The 19,537-nt window shown below is 39.9% G+C and overlaps 1 protein-coding gene across 2 annotated transcripts in view; it reads left to right on the forward strand.

Annotated features, from left to right (window-relative positions):
- Positions 1-19,537, forward strand: part of CNTN3 (contactin 3) — a 251,644-nt gene that overhangs the window by 154,078 nt on the left and 78,029 nt on the right. For both annotated transcript variants that reach the window (XM_030570435.1, XM_030570436.1), the window contains exons 4-5: positions 18,652-18,855; positions 19,188-19,290. In XM_030570435.1, the coding sequence (XP_030426295.1) occupies positions 18,652-18,855; positions 19,188-19,290 (307 nt within the window). The remainder of the gene's footprint in view (positions 1-18,651; positions 18,856-19,187; positions 19,291-19,537) is intronic.

Below are 19,537 nucleotides of genomic sequence, written 5' to 3' on the forward strand. Positions count from 1 at the left end.
TAGGGGATATGTACAGGGATCCTTGTAGCCACAGCGAGGAAGACCACAGGGTCTCCCCGGCACATGTTGCCTGATGCCTGCTCCCTGAATTCTTCGCTGCTGGAGCAAGTAGAGATGATTTCTGAGATGTCGGAGTGTGGGGCTGTCATGGTATAAATCCCCAATCTGAACCTTAGAGTCCAAAAGATGGGGTACCAGCATGAACTCCTCTAAGCTTAAATACCAACTTAGATCTAATAGGCTGCCACCAACCAGGACTTACAGTGCCTGGTACACTCTGGTCCCCCCAAAACCTTCCCTGGAGACCCCAAGACCCAGATCCCCTAGATCTTGACACAAGGAAAGTAAACCCTTTCCCCCACCATTGCCTCTCCCAGGCTTCCCCTCCCTGAGTTAGCCTGGAAGATCACTGTGATTCAAACTCCTTGAATTTTAAAACACAGAGGAATTCCACCTCCACTCCTCCTCTCTCCCACCAATTCCCTGGCGAATACCGACTCAATTTCCTTTGAGCCTTAAGAAGGAGAAAATCAATCAGGTCTTTTAAAAAGAAAACTTTTAATAAAAGAAAGAAAGAGTAAAGATCATCTCTGTAAACTCAAGATGGTGTATTACAGGGTCTTTCAGCTTATAGACACTAGAGAGAAGCCTCCCCCCTGCAAAAATACAATTTTAAAATACTTCCAGCAAAGTACACATTTGCAAATACAGAAAACAATCAGAAGACTAAACTTGCCTTTTTCCTGGTGCTTACTAAAATTAGAACAGAAGAGATTTTTTTCAGAAAGATTGGAGGAATCTGCTTACATGTCTGGTCCCTCTCAGAACCCAGAGAGAACACGGACAAGGAAAGAACACACAAACAAAGACTTCCCTCCACCGAGATTTGAAAGTATCTTGTCTCTTGATTGGTCCTCTGGTCAGGTGTTCCAGGTTCACTGTTTGTTAACCCTTTACAGGTGAAAGAGACATTATCCCTTAATAACTGTTTATGACAGGGGCTCCTGAGGGTGGCGGATGTGAGGTAGAAGGATGAAGAGTTCTGAGGCTGTGGGCTAGTTTTCTGAGCTTGGGATGTTTATTGAGGGCAGGGTGGGGAAGAATGAAAGGCTGTATAGGAAGAGCTGGGTTGGAGGGGGAGAGGAATTGGAGAGAACAGTGAAGGGATCACACAAAAGGGAAGTCAAATAAAAACCGTTTTCTCCTGTCCTGCCCTTTGCTGTAAAGCATCCTTGTTTTTTTCTGTTTGAAAAGGGAGGGAACGTGGGAAAAGGTACCCATTTTTCTTCCCACTTTCCCACCAACATCCCTTATCCCCCTGCAGATTGCTTTGGCTTCCCTCACCCCCTTCAAACACTCTGGTACAGTGCGCCAGTCTTTTTCTTTCCACACGGAAGGTTAGGACTGAATAGCTTACTGCCTGCAGCCCTACCAGTGATTTTAGGGCATCAGTTGCCATTGGTGAGTAAAATAGTGGATACAGTTTGTGTTTTTATTGGGGTTATGCCAAGCAAGTCCTATTAAATCAATACAGGATTATTAAATGACGTTTGCCCTGTGAGTCCTATTAAATACTACAGCAGTACTTTGAAAATTTACCCTTAGATAATTTTCATTAGTTTATACAACTAACATGTAACATTAATAAGAAATCAGATGTAGTTTAGCTGAGGAATGATCCAACCATTGTCTTTTTTTATCTTCAAAATTATTATAGTCAGGAAGTAATTTGAAATACTTTCAACCATTGAAAAAGCACAACAGAGTTATTTTAAACAAAAAAAAACCGACGACACTTGGAGCAATTAAAATATAAAATTGTATGGAGGTGATTAAAAGAACAATTTGTCATTTGAAATAGATATGGCTAATGGTTATGTGTTTAAATATTGCTTTCTGAAGCAGTTTCTTACCCTAAAAGTTTACACAAAAGAGAGAATAATATGCTCAGTCAGTTCATTTTTGAATGGCGTTGCTAGTCTGAAACAATTCAGAAATGCGATAAAGAGAAACTAGTACATCATCCCCTCACAGCTACAAAGTAAATGAAATTGGGTTTTTATTCAGCGGTAAAACCCAAATGTATAAAAGCATTTTGTTAGACCTTTTCATTAGCATTTTAGTTTCTCTCCGTGTGGCAAGGAACATTTAACCTGTCAGCTAAGGAGCGCTTTTATGTTACAAGGTCACAAGTTTCATCCCTCTGTGGGATTTTTCACTCCTGGCCTGCATCTAAATGATTGCAGTGGAAGCACTGAAAACTCACAGATCTCATTCCTTCTGTTAGGCCTGGATTACACTACGCGTTTAAACCAAATTTAGCAGAGTTAAACCGATTTAACCCTGCACCCGTCCACACAACAGCGTCCTTTATATTGATATAAAGAGCTCTTTAAACCGGTTTCTGTACTCCCCCCCCACCCCCCGACGAGAGGAGTAGTACTGAAATCGGTATTGCCATGTCGGATTAGGGTTAGTGTGACCGCAAATCCACGGTATTGGCCTTCAGGCGGTATCCCACAGTGCACCATTGTGACTGCTGTGGAAAGCAGTCTGAACTCGGATGCACTGGCCAAGTACACAGGAAAAGCCACGCGAACTTCTGAATTTCATTTCCTGTTTGCCCAACGTGGGGCTCTGATCAGCACGGGTGGCAATGCAGTCCCAAATCCAAAAAGAGCTCCAGCATGGACCGTGCGGGAGATACTGGATCTGATCGCTGTATGGGGAGACAAATCTGTTCTATCAGAGCTCCGTTACAGAAGACGAAATGACAAAGCATTTGAAAAAATCTCCAGGCTATGATAGACAGAGACCACAGCAGGGACTCAGCACAGTGCTGCGTGACAAGTGTAATGGAAAGCCAAAGAATCAAATGGACGCTCATGGAGAGAGGGAGGGGGTACTGAGGACTCGAGCTATCCTATAGTCCCCACGGTCTCTGAAAAGCATTTGCATTCTTGGCTGAGCTCCCAATGCCTGTAGGGTCAAACACATTGTCCGGGGTGGTTCAGGGTATATCTCGTCAATTTACCTTACCCCTCCCCCCCCCATGAAAGAAAAGGGGGAAAAATCGTTTCTTGCCATTTTTCAATGTCACTGCTAGTAGACGCGGTGCTGCAGCGCTGAACAGCAGCATCCCCTCCCCTTCCTTTCCTGATGGCAGATGGTACAATATGGTGGAAACCTATCATCATCCCATGAGTGCTCCTGGCTGGGCTTGGTGAGGTCGGCCGGGGGCATCTGGGTAAAAATGGGAATGACTCCCTGTCATTCCTGGCAGATGGTACAAAATGCTTGGTAACCGTCCTCCTCATAGCAGCTGGAGCCTGAGCTCCATCAGCCCCCCGCCCCCTTTCGTGTCTAAAGAAAAGATTCTGTACTGCCTGGACTATCATAGCAACGGGAGGTTGCGCTCCTCTCCCCCTCACCCCTTAATGTCCTGCCTGGACTGTCATAGCAGCTGAAGGCTGCTTCCCCCTCATTTTATCTCACTTAGAAGTCAGTGTTTCTTATTCCTGCATTCTTTATTACTTCATCACACAATGGGGGGACATTGCAACGGTAGCCCAGGAGAGTTGGGGGAAGGGGAAAGCAACGAGTGGGATTGTTGCAGGGGCACTCTCTAGAATGGCATGTAGCTCATCATTTCTACGGGATCTCTGGGGTTCTGACCTGGAGCAGCTGTGCTCTCTGGCTCTCTAGTAGAGTTGCCCCATATTCTAGGCAGGACTGACTCTATTTTTAGACAAAACATAAAAGAAGGGAATGACCCAGGGAGTCATTCCCATTTTTGTCCATGCGCCCCCAGCCGACCTCAGCAAGGAGCACCGATGACAGCAGCAGACAGTACAAAATGATTGATAACCATCATCGCCAATTTCCAGTTGCAAATGGTGCAAAATGACTGATAACCATCATCTCATTGCCAATTTACAATGGCAGACGGTGCAATAGGGATGGTAATCATCTCTGCTACCTTGCAAAGGCAAATGAATGCTGCTGTGTAGCACTGCAGTACTGCCTCTGTCAGCAGCATCCAGTACACACATGGTGACAGTGACAAAAGGCAAAACAGGCTCCATGGTTGCCATGCTATGGCATCTGCAAGGGCAATCCAGGGGAAAAAGGGCGTGAAATGATTGTCTGCCATTGCTTTCATGGAGGAGTGTTTGAGTGATAACATTTACCCAGAATCACCTGCGACACTGTTTTTGCCCCATCATGCATTGCGATCTCAACCCAGAATTCCAGTGGGCGGGGGAGATAGCGGGAACTATGGGATAGCTACAAGATAGCTACCCACAGTGCAACACTGCAGAAATCGACACTAGCCTCGGTACATGGACACACAACCCCGAATTAATGTGCTTAATGTGGCCGCGTGCACTCAACTTTATACAATCTGTTTTACAAAACCGGTTTATATAAAATCAGAATAATCCTGTAGTGTAGACATACCCTTAGAATACAAGGAAAGAACATTGTTGTGGTCATTCAGTTTTAAACGAATGCTAGCTAATTATCAAATCCCCATGTGTCTGAAGAGGCAAAGGAGAACAAGTGGTGCCAAATTGCCAAGTGCTTATGTTGTTTGGATTTTTACTTACCTTGTGTTATATGCATATGAGCATTAATAAATATGCTAAATGAATGAAAAGACGGTTCTTGAAGATAAATGTGTAATGAGGGAGAGCATAGACATGTATTATTATTTTTAATTGCAGCCACATGCTGCTCTTTGAAGGTTTTAAGAAACCTTTAGGGGGGTGGGAATGTAATATTCTATTATTACTGAGTGCCCCCCCCTCAATTTTTTCAGCTGCTTTTGCTAAGCAAATCTATCCTTCTAGAGCAGACGCAGAACTGGTCTTAGGGTACGTCTACACTACAGCATAATTTCAAATTAACTAAAACCGGTTTTATAATACCGATATTATAAAGTCTATTTTATGCGTCCACACTAGGGCACATTAATTCGGCGATGTGCGTCCATGGTCCTAGGCTAGCGTCGATTTCTGGAGCGGTGCACTGTTGGTAGCTACTGTAAAAGAATGAGGCCAATAATGTCGATTTGCGTCCACACTAACTCTAAATCGATATAGTAATATCGATTTTAGCGTTACTTCTCTCGTTGGGGAGGAGTACAGAAATCGATTTTAAGAGCCCTTAAAATCGATTTAAAGTGCATTGTAGTGTGGACGGGTACAGCGTTAAATCGATTTAACGCTGTTTAAATCGATTTAACTGCGTAGTGTGGACCAGGCCTTAGAAGAGTTTTGCAACAGGGACAGAAGGACAGTGATGATGTCATCAGGCTGCTTTCTACAGTTTTCACTATGAACTGTTCATCTCCTCTGTGCTAATTGGCTGTCTGCTCCAAATCCTTCCCTCACAGTCTTTTCAGCTTAGCCTCACTTCACTTGCCCTTCTTCTTCCCCTGAGACCTATTCTCCCTTGCCCCCCTTTCTTTCTGTCTTTCTGTGTAGCTAATCCACTCCCAACAAAACCCAACCTAGAAAATTAAAAAAGGAAATAAAAACAAAAAATCCATGGCACTAACTTAACATTTGCAAACTATTCCTTTTATGCCCCTTTCCCCTGTCCTCTTTCTGTCTTGTCTATGTAGACTGTGAGCAAATCAGAGCAGGAACTATCTAGTATTCTGTCAAGTATCAGGGGCGCTCTAGCAGTGTCTGTTTTGTGAAGGGCTCACATAGGCACTTGGTCGAATCACATCACAACCTCTGCATTATCCCATGTGCAAGCAGAATCCTGTCTCTGGAAATTGCCCATCTCTTCACTGCAATTTGAGCTTACCCTCTCCCTGGCTTTTTCTAACTAGGTTTAAGTTACTTTTGGTGTGAGCTAAAAGAAGTTTCCTAAATCCTGATCTCTTTTAAAGTGCCTTGGCGGGATGTGTATTGTGCCCATGCTTTGGCTTTCTTGTTAGTATTTCATTTGACTGTATTTTATTGGATATCTTAATTGTTCTTGATAGTTTTGTGTTCTAGCTCTTTTTGGAGCACACTGTGTGCTTGGAGGTGTGGACTGGACACTTTATGAATACAGTTATGATGTTTTATATTATGGCACCAGATAAATACACTAAAAAAGCTCTGAAGAGACGAGTGTGGTGTTACCCATTTATGAATGAGTGGGGAGGTGCTAGAGGTCAAATGGGTAGTGCTGCTACTGGAAAATCAAGATCAACTCCTTCTTTTCCCCAGGATCAGACATGAGGCTGGATTATTTGTTCAATTTCACTTCACATAACACTTTAGTTTGAAGCAAAAGACTCAATTTCAACCAAAAAATTCATTTCAACATTCTTACTAAGAATTTAGGGTTAAACATTCAACAGTTTACATGGGTAATTGCTCAAACAACTTTCATTGTTTTGTTTTTATGGGAGTTGCATGCCTAATAATCTGCATAACGTGCTGAAAATTCATCTTTTATATTTTATCTGCAAAACAATTCACTTTTTATGCCAGAAAGATTAATGATTTACATTAGTTTCAAATCAAAACATTTCCTTGGTACTCTGGGGAGTTTGTGTACAATTTCCATATTCTGTGTAGTTGGAAACAGCATGATCAGATACGAATTTCCATCATGCAATAGAGGGAAGGGTTACTAAAATGATCAGAGGAATGGAAAATCTATTCTACTAGATAAGACTTAGGGACCTTGGCTTGTTTTTAGCCTGACAAAACAAAGCCTGAGGAGAGAGAGGGTGGGGCTCAGTAAATACATCGGAGGATAAATACTGGGCAGGATTGAGGGAAACAGAGTTAGGAACTCGGAGGGAGCGGGGGCGGCACTGGTACTCGAACCATGGTCCTGCCTCCCAAGACCCCACCGTCCACTCTGCCTCGTCCCTCTCATAGCCCTCTGCAGCATGTGGCATGGTCATATACTGGTTTAAAATAGAGTAAATGGTGGAGTCTTTGTAACTTGATGTCTTTAAATCATGGTTTGTGGACTTCAGTAACTCAGATGTCCCAATTTTATAGGGACAGTCCCGATTTTTGGGTCTTTTTCTTATATAGGCTCCTATTACACCCCACCCCCATCCTGTTTTTTCACACTTTCTGTCTGGTCACCATAACTCAGCCAGAAGTTATGGGATGTATTATAGGAGTGTATGGATGAGGTTCTGTGGCTTGTGACGTGCAGGGGGTCAGACTAGATGATCACAATGGTCCTTTCTGCCCTAAAGTCTATGAATCTAAATCAAAATGTAACTGAAATCAACCAAAAGAAGTGGGCAGCATAAATAATGTTGTTAGGCTTTAAAAAAAAAGACTCCACATTTAATTTGTACAAATGTAATGAGAAGGGGAAAGGCCGCAATTATTTTATCCACTTAATCTGTGCCCCTTTTGTTCCTAAAAAGGTAATTTTTGAGAACACTGCACAGGGGTTTCTATTTGGTAGATGTGAGTGGGGATGGTATCCAGTAATGGTTCCTGTTTCACTTTATTGTTGATAAAATAACCACATGCATGAGAACAATTCTGGAAGCCCCACAGAGCTGCTAATTCAGTTTCCAACTAAAATTAATTGGGTCTGTTTTCCTTTTTCTGTCATTAAGGGTTATGAGTGCTCAAGGAATCCAGTATCAGGCCCTGATTGGAAATACTCTTTGTTTGCACTCAGCCTATTGTGAGTCCTTGTCATATGTGCAGTTACTCAGGGCATCTCATTTAGGCAAGTGGCAGACATGACTGGTAACCCTTCTACTCACACATCATACATCATTTGAAAGCTTATTATGTCTACTTTGAGATGAAGTATGATGTGGATCTGTCGAGTAGTGCCTTTACCGTAGAAATGGGGATAAACAATGACATTATCACTATGTTAAAATGACTTTTTGATATTTACATTAGTTTCTGTTAGTTTAATGACTATATATTATTTTAAGACATAAAATTGGTTTATTTGTGACCTCAAAGCATTGCAACAACAATCTTAAAATCTAATAAGAATTTGTACAGGTATCATTGAAATCTAATAATGGTGGTGACATCATCATCATCTTGTTCATCACTATAATCTCTGGAGAGTGTGTGGGTTCTACGTCTTCACTGCCTTGGCATGTACACAGTTCTGTGCAGGGACCATTGTTCTGACTGCAGGCACAGTTAATATTGCAGCAACCCCTATGGGCATAGGCATAATTAAGATTTTGTAGAAGTTCTGATGCCGCTGGGTCCTTGAAGAATACAGGAAGTAATTCATCACATGTTTTTCCATCTGTGTTGCAATTGTGATCCAATATCTGGTTTATCTGTGTGAAGATATCCAAATCTTTGTTTGCTAAGATGCTCTTTTGACATGCTCTTCAAAACTCTCCTCACGGGTGGGAGTTTGGCCAGTGACTTGTCCTTTTTGATGGCTAGATTGTCGTGTAAGCAATTCAGGTCTCTGTTGGTCTTCTTTTCTTTCTCACTCGGGTCATACAGCATTGCTACCAAGTTCCTTGCAGCAGAAATTGCAGCTTGTCCGACACTCTCCCCTAATTTGGCAAGACCTCTGAAGCAGTAAGATCCCATTGTTTTGACAACATTAAACACACTTTTTTTCTCAATGCTGGATAGGGATGACACAGGGTTGAATCTTTGAAATGCACGTACAGCATGAAGTATGTTGCAGAAGTCAGGAGTGAGTGCATCACAAATTGCATACATAGGTCTGAAAAGTTATTTGTCAGTCATGCTGGTAATGATGCCTGTTTCAATCCACATTGTCCGTATGTTTCATTTTTGGAAAATAGTTAACATCAAGGACTAAAACATGTATCAGGTAACCTAATTACTATGGATCCTTTGACACCAAGAGATGCTAAAGCCATATTGGCACATATAACATGCAGAAGCATCCTTGTGTCTGTTTCCTCTTGAGTATTATACAAGGTTTGGTCTTCAGCACCTGAATGGGTGAAGAACTTTGCTACTTTACCATTGGAAAAGTCTCCAGGAGGAAAGAATGTTTGTGTTGGATGTGTTCCTGCACAGTCAGTTACATTTTGAACCATATAGTCATAGAAGAATTTTCACAGGGTTGTTCTCAAACATTTTAAGGACTTTGACTATAAAATTAACTTTGTCAGATCTTTTTAGGACCTGTCTCAAATACTCAGCAGCCTATTCATAGAATATGTGGAGTTTGTCTCCATCTGTACGAAAGTTGTGGAATCTCTCATGTACACTGTGGTTTCTTTCCTGCATGCTCTCAGCTCATGGATTGTTTCAGTACAGTGCTGTGGTAACTTCGGAACTGTTCAATACTATGCACTCCTCAGCTGAGAAGCACATTCTCCGAATGTTTTCTGAAGGATGATATTCATTGCTAGCTGAATTATATGCCTCTTGATCTATCAACCAAAGATCAAACACTTGCACCATTTGGGGCACAAATGTAGCTGACCTCTGCAAACTACAGTCACCTGGCTTTGGATAATATTTGGAGGCTTTCATTTTGTCTATTTCAGATTGAAGAATTGAAGCAGCAGCATATAAAACCACTTGTTCATTTGAAAGCTCTTTATCAGGCTCACTCAGCAGAAGAACATCCACAAAACATTTGGATGACTTAAGTTCTTGCTTCATTTACTTGCATCTAGGGTAGCATCAGCTAATGTTATTGCACCACATAGAACAATGGTAGACTTGCCTTGTCCATGCTGTTTATGGAATGAAATTGCAGAACCCGTCTTTTTCTAATCTTGCCTGTAATTTGCTACTGGAATTGCTTGTGGTTTCTCTGTCTGAGGGAAGTGGGGCATTACTGTTTTGTAGCAGCTTGGAAAGAAGAAGAGCCTTCTCGTTGTACCTAAGATCATTGTCTACCTCTCCAATCAGCTGATAAAATGCATTATCATAAGGTGACTATATTGTTGTAGGGTAACTAAATAGTTTTGCTTTAAGATTTGTTTTACCTGAGTAGGAAAAAAGGCATGTTGAGTGATAAACTGTATCCTTAGCGATCAAGTCTTCCGCAGATATTCTGCATATCATGTCATCATCTCCTCCTTGAAGTGCTGCCTCCCTTAAATTGGTTGCTCTCTCATATGTTTGTATTTTATGAAGCTTCTTGTCTTTTTGTGTGTTGTTTTTCTTAAGCAAGCAGTGCAACAAGACCAGTCAGTGGAGGACGTGCTTGCTCTGGTGGCTATAGAAGTAGGTGAGCATGTTGCTCTCTGATCAGATTCAGAGTAATTTTCTTCCTGAGTTCAGTACAGCTCTGACGTGCCAAATTCAACTTGCTTGTGTGTTTCTGAAAGCAACCCCTGTGATAGGGTGTTGGTGTCACATCATCTAAACTCATTCAGTAGCTGCCTATACAATTCATCTCTCCTGGCTCCAGCTGACAGCAGCACAAAATTCCGTCCAGCACTGGTGGCTTTTGATACTTGCGTTCTTTTGATTTTCTTGACAAATAACACATTTTTCAAAGTTTGTGGTGAGCCTTTTGCTCTTTGATATAAGCTTTAAGGGGTTTGTATCCTCCATGTTTTCCTATTCTGTAATTCCCTGAAGAGCTAAAATTCCCAAAGTATATTGTTAACATTAGCACCACCACTACTGCCATTTTTCATGTTGTACAACTATGCAGATTTGTGCTAAATAAGATCTATATTTTAGTATCAAAATTGACATTTTTTCAATAGTGAGCACTTTGATTGAAGCCCAGTAGGAAGCAGTGTATTGCCATCTGTAACACTGATACTGACCAGTGCATAAATGTCACTGAATTAAAAAGCTAGTTTCTAGAATATTTCAAAGACTAGTACTTCATATGTAGGAAATTACAAATTTAAACCTTCTACCAGACAGACTAAATGCTACATTGTATGTGCAAAAGCTTACAAATGGAGAAGCATTAAGGAACAATCAGTTGCACACGTACAAAATAGAAAATGACAGCCAAGGAAGGAGTACTGCAGAAAGGGATTTGGGGGTCATAGTGGACCATAAGCTAAATACAAGTCTACAGTGTAACGCTGTTGCAAAAAAAGCACACATCATTCTGGAATGTATTAGGAGAAATGTTGTAAGCAAGACATGAGAAGTAATTCTTCTGCTCTACTCTGCGCTGATTAGGCCTCAACGGGAGTATTGTGTCCGGTTCTGGGCGCCACATTTCAGGAAAGATGTGGACAAACTGGAGAAAGTCCAGAGAAGAGCGACAAAAATGATTGAAGGTCTAGAAAATGTGACCTATGAGGGAAGATTGAAAAAATTGAGTTTGTTTAGTCTGGAAAAGAGAAGACTGAGAGGGGACATACCAGTTTTTAAGTGCATAAAAGATTGTTACAAGCAGAAGGGAGAGATATTGTTCTTAACCTCTTAGGACAAAAAGCAGTGGGCTTAAATTTCAGCAAGGGAGCTTTAGGTTGGACATTAGGAAAAACTTCCTAACTGTCAGGGTGGTTAAGCACTGGAATAAATTGCCTAGGGAGGTTGTGGAATCTCCATCATTGGAGATTTTTTAAGAACAGGTTACACAACCACCTGTCAGGGATGATCTAGATAATACTTAGTCCTGCCATAAGTGCAGGGGGTTGGTCTAGATGACCTCTTGCTATGATTCTATGAATTCATGTACATTCATATCTATCCACTATGCAGTACAAACTGAGTACGCAACCTGCTACTACTATTGTTCCTCATCATACAATGTCTAAATATACATAAAATAAGCTTCCAATTGAGATATGATGTGAGTAGTGTGTAGAATGGGTACATTAAACTCCCCATATATGGCTCTTTTTGGGGAATTGTCACATGCCTACTTGTCATACAGTGCTTTCAAGCTGATATGCAGACAAGTTGGTTGACACCACTCTAGGCCTTCAGGCAATTTTCACACATCCTTAGGAAGGTTACATGAGAGAGCCTGACAATGTATCAGTGGAATCAGCTGTGGCCTTAACAGGTTTTTCAACTGGATTAAAACTGTTTTGAAGTTACATATAACTACGCTTTACATATCCCATCTATGGTGGTAGGGATCTAATATGAGTTCATTAACACCTTTTCTTCATGTCTGCAAGTAATAGGGTGTCATATTTGGGTCTACAGCTATAATGACTACAGGAAGTGTGTAGGAATTTGCATTGTATTTTACAGCAATAATATACTGTCAGATTTTCTTGAGTCCAGTAACTAAAAATATGAAGGCAGATCATAGAATCATAGAAATGTAAGACTTGATGACCTATCAAGGTCCCTCCTAGTCCGAGACCTTACACTGAGGCAGGGCTAAGTATTATCTAGAATGTCCCTGACAGGTGTTTGTCTAACCTGTTCTTAGAAATCTCCAGTGACTGAGATTCCACAATCTCTGTATGTAATTTGTTTCTTCTGAGGTCTCCATTCCAGTTGCAGTTGCTGGCTTATGTGGAAAATCTGACTCCTATTGTTTCTCCACTTAACACTGTGATTATGATGCAGTTAACATCAGAAAAACATCTGCCAAATGTAAAAGACAGATGGGTGCATCCGTAGACAGGAAAAAGTGTCGGGTCTGACCTGATTTTGCTGTGGATTTTAGCTTGCTTTCTGATAAATAGTGAAATCTACTATTCCCTAAGGATTGACTGTTTCTTTACTGTGCATTGTGTCTTCCAAATGCCTCTGTTACAATCCATCTTGTGCTGCATCAAGGATATGTGGGCGTTGCACCTCACACATCCTTAATCTATCATGAGTCTTTCTACATATGGTCTTGAAAGTACAGTGTTGTGATATGAAAATAGTGGAGGTACCTGGAATAAAAACACAGATGTTGGAAGGGAGATAAAACCTCATGCCAGTCTGCACCTGCAAGGTGGGGGGAGGGAGGAAGTGTAGTGGCAAATTATCCCAATCTGCCTACTCTGGGGTTTCTTGTACCTTCCTTTAAAGCATTTGTTACTGGGCACAAGATGATTCTGATCCATGGTAATTCTTATGTTGATGTTAGATAAAGAAACCAACCAGAGACAACTTTTTAATTTTTTTAAAAATAATTTATTTAATTTTTGTCTGGGTACATTCTCATATGGGAAAGATGGCTATGTACCAGATGGAAAATTCATGGCTAGAATAGCCTATTGAAAGTGCTTCGAAGGGAGCAGAGGATAATTAGGTGCATTGTGCTAAATTCAGGTGCCTCATTTTAGTTCTCTTTGTGGATTAAATACACAATTAAGTAAGGCCTTTGTAACAATCTTTATTCCTATGCTCACCTTTTTTACAGAATTATAATGGATTTTGTACAAAGTATGCCTTGTGAGCTATCTTTTGAAAACTCATAATCTGCTGATCATTATTGTCCTGGTAAAATATGCGCGTCAACATTGTATGTAAAGTTATAAGATTTTACTATATAATATAACTGACACATTCCAAGCTTAGAAAAGCAGGCACAAACTAGTCCCTCAGAGACAAAAGGCAAACTGATGCTTCAGCCTGGTGTCAACAAAATCAAATGGGCTATCACCTGTTTAAGTGGCCATTCTTTGGCAGGAAAAAGATTGTGAGCAAGAAATTTACATCTTGGCAAAGAAGCAGTTGGAAGTTCCTGTCTCCCCAGACTGTTTATCTCCTGAACCCTGGAGATGATTCTCAAAGAAGAGGAAAAGGATGAAAATGAGGAACAGAGGCCCAAAATCAACTTTCCCTTCATCTCTGCTCATGGCATCAACAACACTTGAAGGATAAAGGAAGCATCATTAGACTGGGGAGAGATCCTGGCTGAAAAGTTTCTATCTAGTAAGACTGCTAAAATATATGGCAAGAGAAACCTTTTCTTTGAATTCACTTCGCTTGTTAAATTAGGTATTAGTTTGCATTTTACCTTTTTATTTCTTTGTAGCCAGTTCTGACTTTTAAGGCTCATTACTTATCATCACTTAAAAATCTATCTTTCTGTAGTTAATACATTTCTGTTATTGTTTTATCTACACCAGTGTGTGTTTGGATTATGTATTTGGGAAACTTCATTTGTGATAACAAAGTTTATGCTTGTTATTTTCTATTAATGAAATGACAGATTTTATATGAGCTTGCATTGTCCAGAAGAATGCTGGACAGTACAAGATGCATGTTTCTGGGGGAAGGTCTGGGACTGAGAGTCTGCTCGTGTTACCCTGCAAAGTAATTCATAAGTGGCTGATTATAGCACTCATAAAATATAGCTGAAAATGATTTACATGCTGGAGGCTATGTGTGAGCAGACCAGCAGTGGTTGCTCTCACAGCAAAGCAATGTAAGAAGCACCCAAGGTAAGAGGTACCCATCAGTCCAGATTGCACCTTGGGGAATGTCGCAGCCTTAAAACACTGACCTGGAATTTCAGTCACTTCCTCAGCTTGCTTTCTTAGTCTTCTGAGCCCAGCTTAGCATAGGGTTGGCACCTGGAACTCAGAACCTGGCTGTTCACAGTAGATCAAAGCTAGCTTGGGTAGGCAGACATGAGCTTCTACAATCTCACTTCCTGATGGCTCTACAGACATACCCATCACTTTGGTGCTTTTGAAAATTGTACTCTTAAGTTCCTAAGTGACAGAAAGTGACAGTGCTAGACTAGAAATATTATGCTGATTAAGACAATTTTATCTTTAAATTCTCTAGCCTGCATACATTTAAACTTGGAAGCTTTGTAATTGAACTATTATGGATATGCAGTGCCTAGCACAAAGGGGGACCTGATCCCAGATGGGGCCTCTCAATGCTATTGTAATATGAATAATAATAAAATAGGAATAAATAATGCTGAAAAAATGGCTGAAGTTATCATACTTGGAGAAAAAATGTGGAAATAAGCCACAAGCTAAACAAATAAAAATTAAAAATTGAGTAGTAGCTATAATTCTCTATGCCTTATGCCCCTTGTGGTTGCAAGAAAGAAAAAACTTTATGGTTGAAAACAGAGGATTGGATCTCTGAGGAAACCTAAAAAAGGATGCAGGAAAGAAGAGATTTTTATGTCACTAGAGGTACAGTAAGAGCAGCAAAAGGCAAGCAGAGCAAATGCAATAAGTCACAGAACAAGTTATTTAATATGAATTTATTGGGGAAAAATACAGTTTTGTTAGGCACTGTAAATATAAATGAAATACTAGCTATGGGGTGCTGGGAAAAGGAACGTTGTACTTCATTTTTAAAAGAATCAATGAAAATTTCTATTGAAAGGGCAGCTAGGATTTATTCATACACCACTGTCTCGATATAATGCCACCCGATATAACTCAAATTTGGATATAATGCGGTAAAGCAGTGCTCCGAGGGAACAGGGCTGCGCACTCCAGCAGATCAAAGTAAGTTCGATATAACATGGTTTCACCTATAACATGGTAAGATTTTTTGGCTCCCAAGAACAACGTTATATCGAGGTAGAGGTGCAGAATGTCTATCTGTCTGATCAAACTGGGATATACTAGGCCTGACTGTTGTCCTCCGTCACAGGAGTAATTATTGACTTGACTGAAGTTACTCCTGCTTTATGCCAGGATAACGAGAGCCGAATCAAGCCTCTGCTTTTTACACCATGTATCCAGATCCTTATTTTTTGCTTTAGTGTCTTTTTCTGGAGGAAAAATAAAACAGATTAATTAAAACAGAGTCAACAAAAAACAGTTTTACAAAAGAATCTGCTTTATAATTTACTTTAAACATTTCTTTTAAGGATTGTATGTAGGTGGCAGTGTTTAGTATCTCGAACTGCTGAAGAGAAACAATCATATCTGAAAAGACTATTCAGAATGATTTTACAATGTCATGCTAATTATCTAATTTCTGCAGCGTTCAGTATAAAATGAGCTAGACTGTGATAATAAAGTTAGAGTAAACTCGTTGCTTTAACAAAATGAAGACTTACGCTTCTATCTTTTATTAAACAAAAATTTCCCCACATTGGAAATTATTTCCTCCCTATTGTGAAAAATGTTAATATTTAACAAGGCTGAAATCAATAGGGCTGTATGGAAATGAAATAAGATTCTGTAGGAATTACTCTATAGAAAGCATGTCACGCTGTTTTTATCAGTGTTATGAATCTTATAGAATTCTATAGCAATTATATAATTACTTATAAAATTCCATAGGGTGCTTTTGAAAAATAATTATAGAAATGTCACTATTTTAACTCATCCTAGGACTTTTGCATACACTCCAGAACACTGGGTAAATTGAAGAGTCTAATCTAAAATCTGTGTCTCTTGCCCATCTCCAGCATTAAACTATATAAGCAAAGGAACATCAGAGTTTTCTGTACTGTTTTAAACAAATATTGGAAGGCAATACACTCAAGACTCTCAGTAAGAAAGGGATGGTGTAGCATATTGAGGAAGAGAGGTAAAGAAAAAATAATTCAAACCAGAGAGAAGGAAGGGAAAAGGTGAAAACATGGTATGAGGATAAAAAGGCAGAGCAAAAAGGGCAGCTCAAGCAGAATTAGGAATGAAGAAATCAAATAGGTAAAAGGACATACCGTTTGATTTTTTTTTTCTGTTGTATTATGCTCCTTGTTGTAAAATCAGAACTGGTTTGGTTTATTTTATTTTAATTTTTTTAAGCACGTCCGTATGCAAACTGATGCGACCCTTCGGCTTCTGGAAAGGTGCGGATGACCTTGGGTCAGCATAGTTTTGGGACCCCTCTTTAGTCCTTTTGGGAGTACCTTAGGTGTAGCTGAGGAGCATTGCATTTCACTTCTAAAGGTCGCATTATGCCTAGCTTGAACCCGACAGGAAGATTGCCAATGTGAAAATATGTAAATGTCAGAGAAGTTTTAAAGAGCCACCTTATCAGAAGGGGAATAAATGTCATCAAAGTTCCGTTGCTCTCATACAATGAATGTCTCTTTGTCTTAGAAAGCAGTAGTCTGGGCTCAATGCTGCCATGCTTACTTATGCTATGTGGTAGTTGAGCAGGCACAGAGTGAGGCACTCCACAACAGTGAGTTTAATCTAGTCCCCTTTTTCTATAAAATAAGGTGGGGATGCATGGCCTGATTTATAATATTTTGCACCCTCTTTGTAGTTGCGTTCCTTGCTATGCCTCCTGCACCCCACTCTGGTCTCCTGGCCTGTCGTGTAAATAAGGGGCACTTATTTTATATGCCTCATGGACACAGGTTACCCTTCTTCCCCACTTCTCATGAATTTTGATACATGATATTGTGGAACAATTGCTAAATATACAGAGGGGGACACTTTCAAAGGCGCTCAATGTTGACCTAACTCTGGTCTCTTTGAAGGTAATGATCAAAGTCCCATTGCCTTAACCTGGGAGAACTAGGCTCTTTTAGGTAAGTTTTAGCCCATATATAGATTTTAAGGTGGGAAGGGACCATTGTGACTAGCTAGTCTGATCTCCTGCATGACACATCATAGAATTTTCCTGCTGTATTTTCCACTGCGTGCATCCTATGAAGTGGGTTTTAGCCCATGAAAGCTTATGCCCAAATAAATTTGTTAGTCTCTGAGGTGCCACAAGTACTCCCTGTTCTTCTAACCCAGCAAGATATTTAGAGATAATACAGCATGTACATCTGAATATCCATCTACAAAGTTCATAGGCCTCAAGCCTTATGCTAACTGCTGAAGCCAGTGTCTTACAGGATACAGGCTAAAGCTCTAAATGCTGCATGGGCTACAGTATAACTCTGCTGTGTGGGGACACTTACACTGGAATAAATGTCCACACAGGGTTGCAGGGGTTATACATGTATAAATAGTCTGGTTTAAATTCACTCCTTAGGTTATGCTGAAAAACTTTTCTGTTCAGGCGAGGGATTATGTCATATAAAGAGACTTATACTAAAAGTTCATTAGGTCTCTGAGTATATTCTTCCAGTAATAAATGTTTCCTAATATAACAAAAGCCTGACACTTGAAAACAACATTCAGGCTCAATACAAAGCAAAAGGTCTTGCTGTTAACGTTGTCTATGACTTTGCTAATGGAGGGAGTTTAAATTTTAATAAAAGAAAATTAAACATAATTTGGAAATCCATCCCATTTTGATGTCTGTTTTGTATTACTCCGTACATAAATATTTTAGAATAATATGCTTTAGTCCAACTTCTCCCATACATATCATCTCCACTGTTGTGACTTTGTTCTTCTGATTCCCTGTTCTATTGGAACTCGCTGGAATTTAGTTCTAAGAATTGTTAAATTCGTACTCTCTCTTTTGATAACGACACTGAAATGATCACTACATGCACACCTATAGATTTCTAATGAGCTGTGTGCAGAGAGATATAATCTCCATTTGCAAAGGCAGGGCAAGTGCTATAAGGTATTTTAATACCAGGGCAGGTCAATCAAAACTCAAGTGAAAAATTGTTTGCTCCCTGCAAAACATATTTCAAGCAGTAGATATAAGGTTTCCTGCCTGTGACTGTTTGGGAGCTATAGAAGGTGATGGGGAAGAGAAATACTGGTGTGTTTCTATATAAATTGTCCCAGGTAAAGGTGCCAATTCCTTCTGGCTGAGGCATAACAAACTACACTCAGATACCAGTATTTGCGAGAATATTGTACCTGCCAGTATGAAGCCCAACTTCTTGTGCTATCAGGTAGACTGTGTATATTACATTTCTATTTCTTTTTTTTTCTTTTTTTTTTTTTTTTTAAACACAAATTAGAACTGTCATTTGCTTGGATCTTCAATAAATATCCATCATTTGTACAAGAGGACAGTCGCCGATTTGTGTCTCAGGAGACGGGGCATCTCTACATAGCTAAAGTGGAGCCATCGGATGTAGGAAATTACACCTGTGTTGTGACCAGCACTGTAACAAACACCAGAATTCTCGGTTCACCAACCCCTCTAGTGCTGCGCACAGATGGTATGACTTCAATCTGAAACTGTATATTGATTAAAACTGCTGTCTGCATACACATAGTATCTGGTGCGTACATTTTTGTCATATGTGGAGTAATCTTTCATGTATATCAAGAATAGTAGTTTCTAATCAAAAGATCAGTGCTGACTGTGAACTACTCTATTGTACACTGTCATGGGAAGAAAATCCCGAGGCCCACAAGTTTTTTTTAAAAACAGTGTGCATTTGATCAGAAGAGATGGATATGTTGAACCTACCTTGCTTTAATGCCCAAGAAAAAGGCAGAACTATACAAATAAAAACTACCAATCTTTTGTCCTTCTCATAATTAACAGGTGTTATGGGTGAATATGAACCCAAAATAGAAGTTCAGTTTCCTGAGACGCTGCCTGCAGCTAAAGGTTCAACAGTGAAACTGGAATGTTTTGCCCTAGGAAAGTAAGTTCTTATACACTTTATTAAAATTAAAAACATGTGTATAGGCAACATAGCAATTTAAATGAGACTTCAAGTTACCCTGAATAAAATCAATATGATGTTATATTGACAATTATTCAAACCATTTGTGGTATGCAAACACACAGAATTCTCATTGTTAACTGATGCTGTTAACTGATGCTGTCATAATACTTCTTTTCTTTGACATTGTAAATATCCATAAAAACAGTTTCTTAGCACATCATCA

This window comes from Gopherus evgoodei, chromosome 7 (genome assembly GCF_007399415.2).
Source record: "Gopherus evgoodei ecotype Sinaloan lineage chromosome 7, rGopEvg1_v1.p, whole genome shotgun sequence".
Lineage (NCBI taxonomy): Eukaryota > Metazoa > Chordata > Testudines > Testudinidae > Gopherus > Gopherus evgoodei.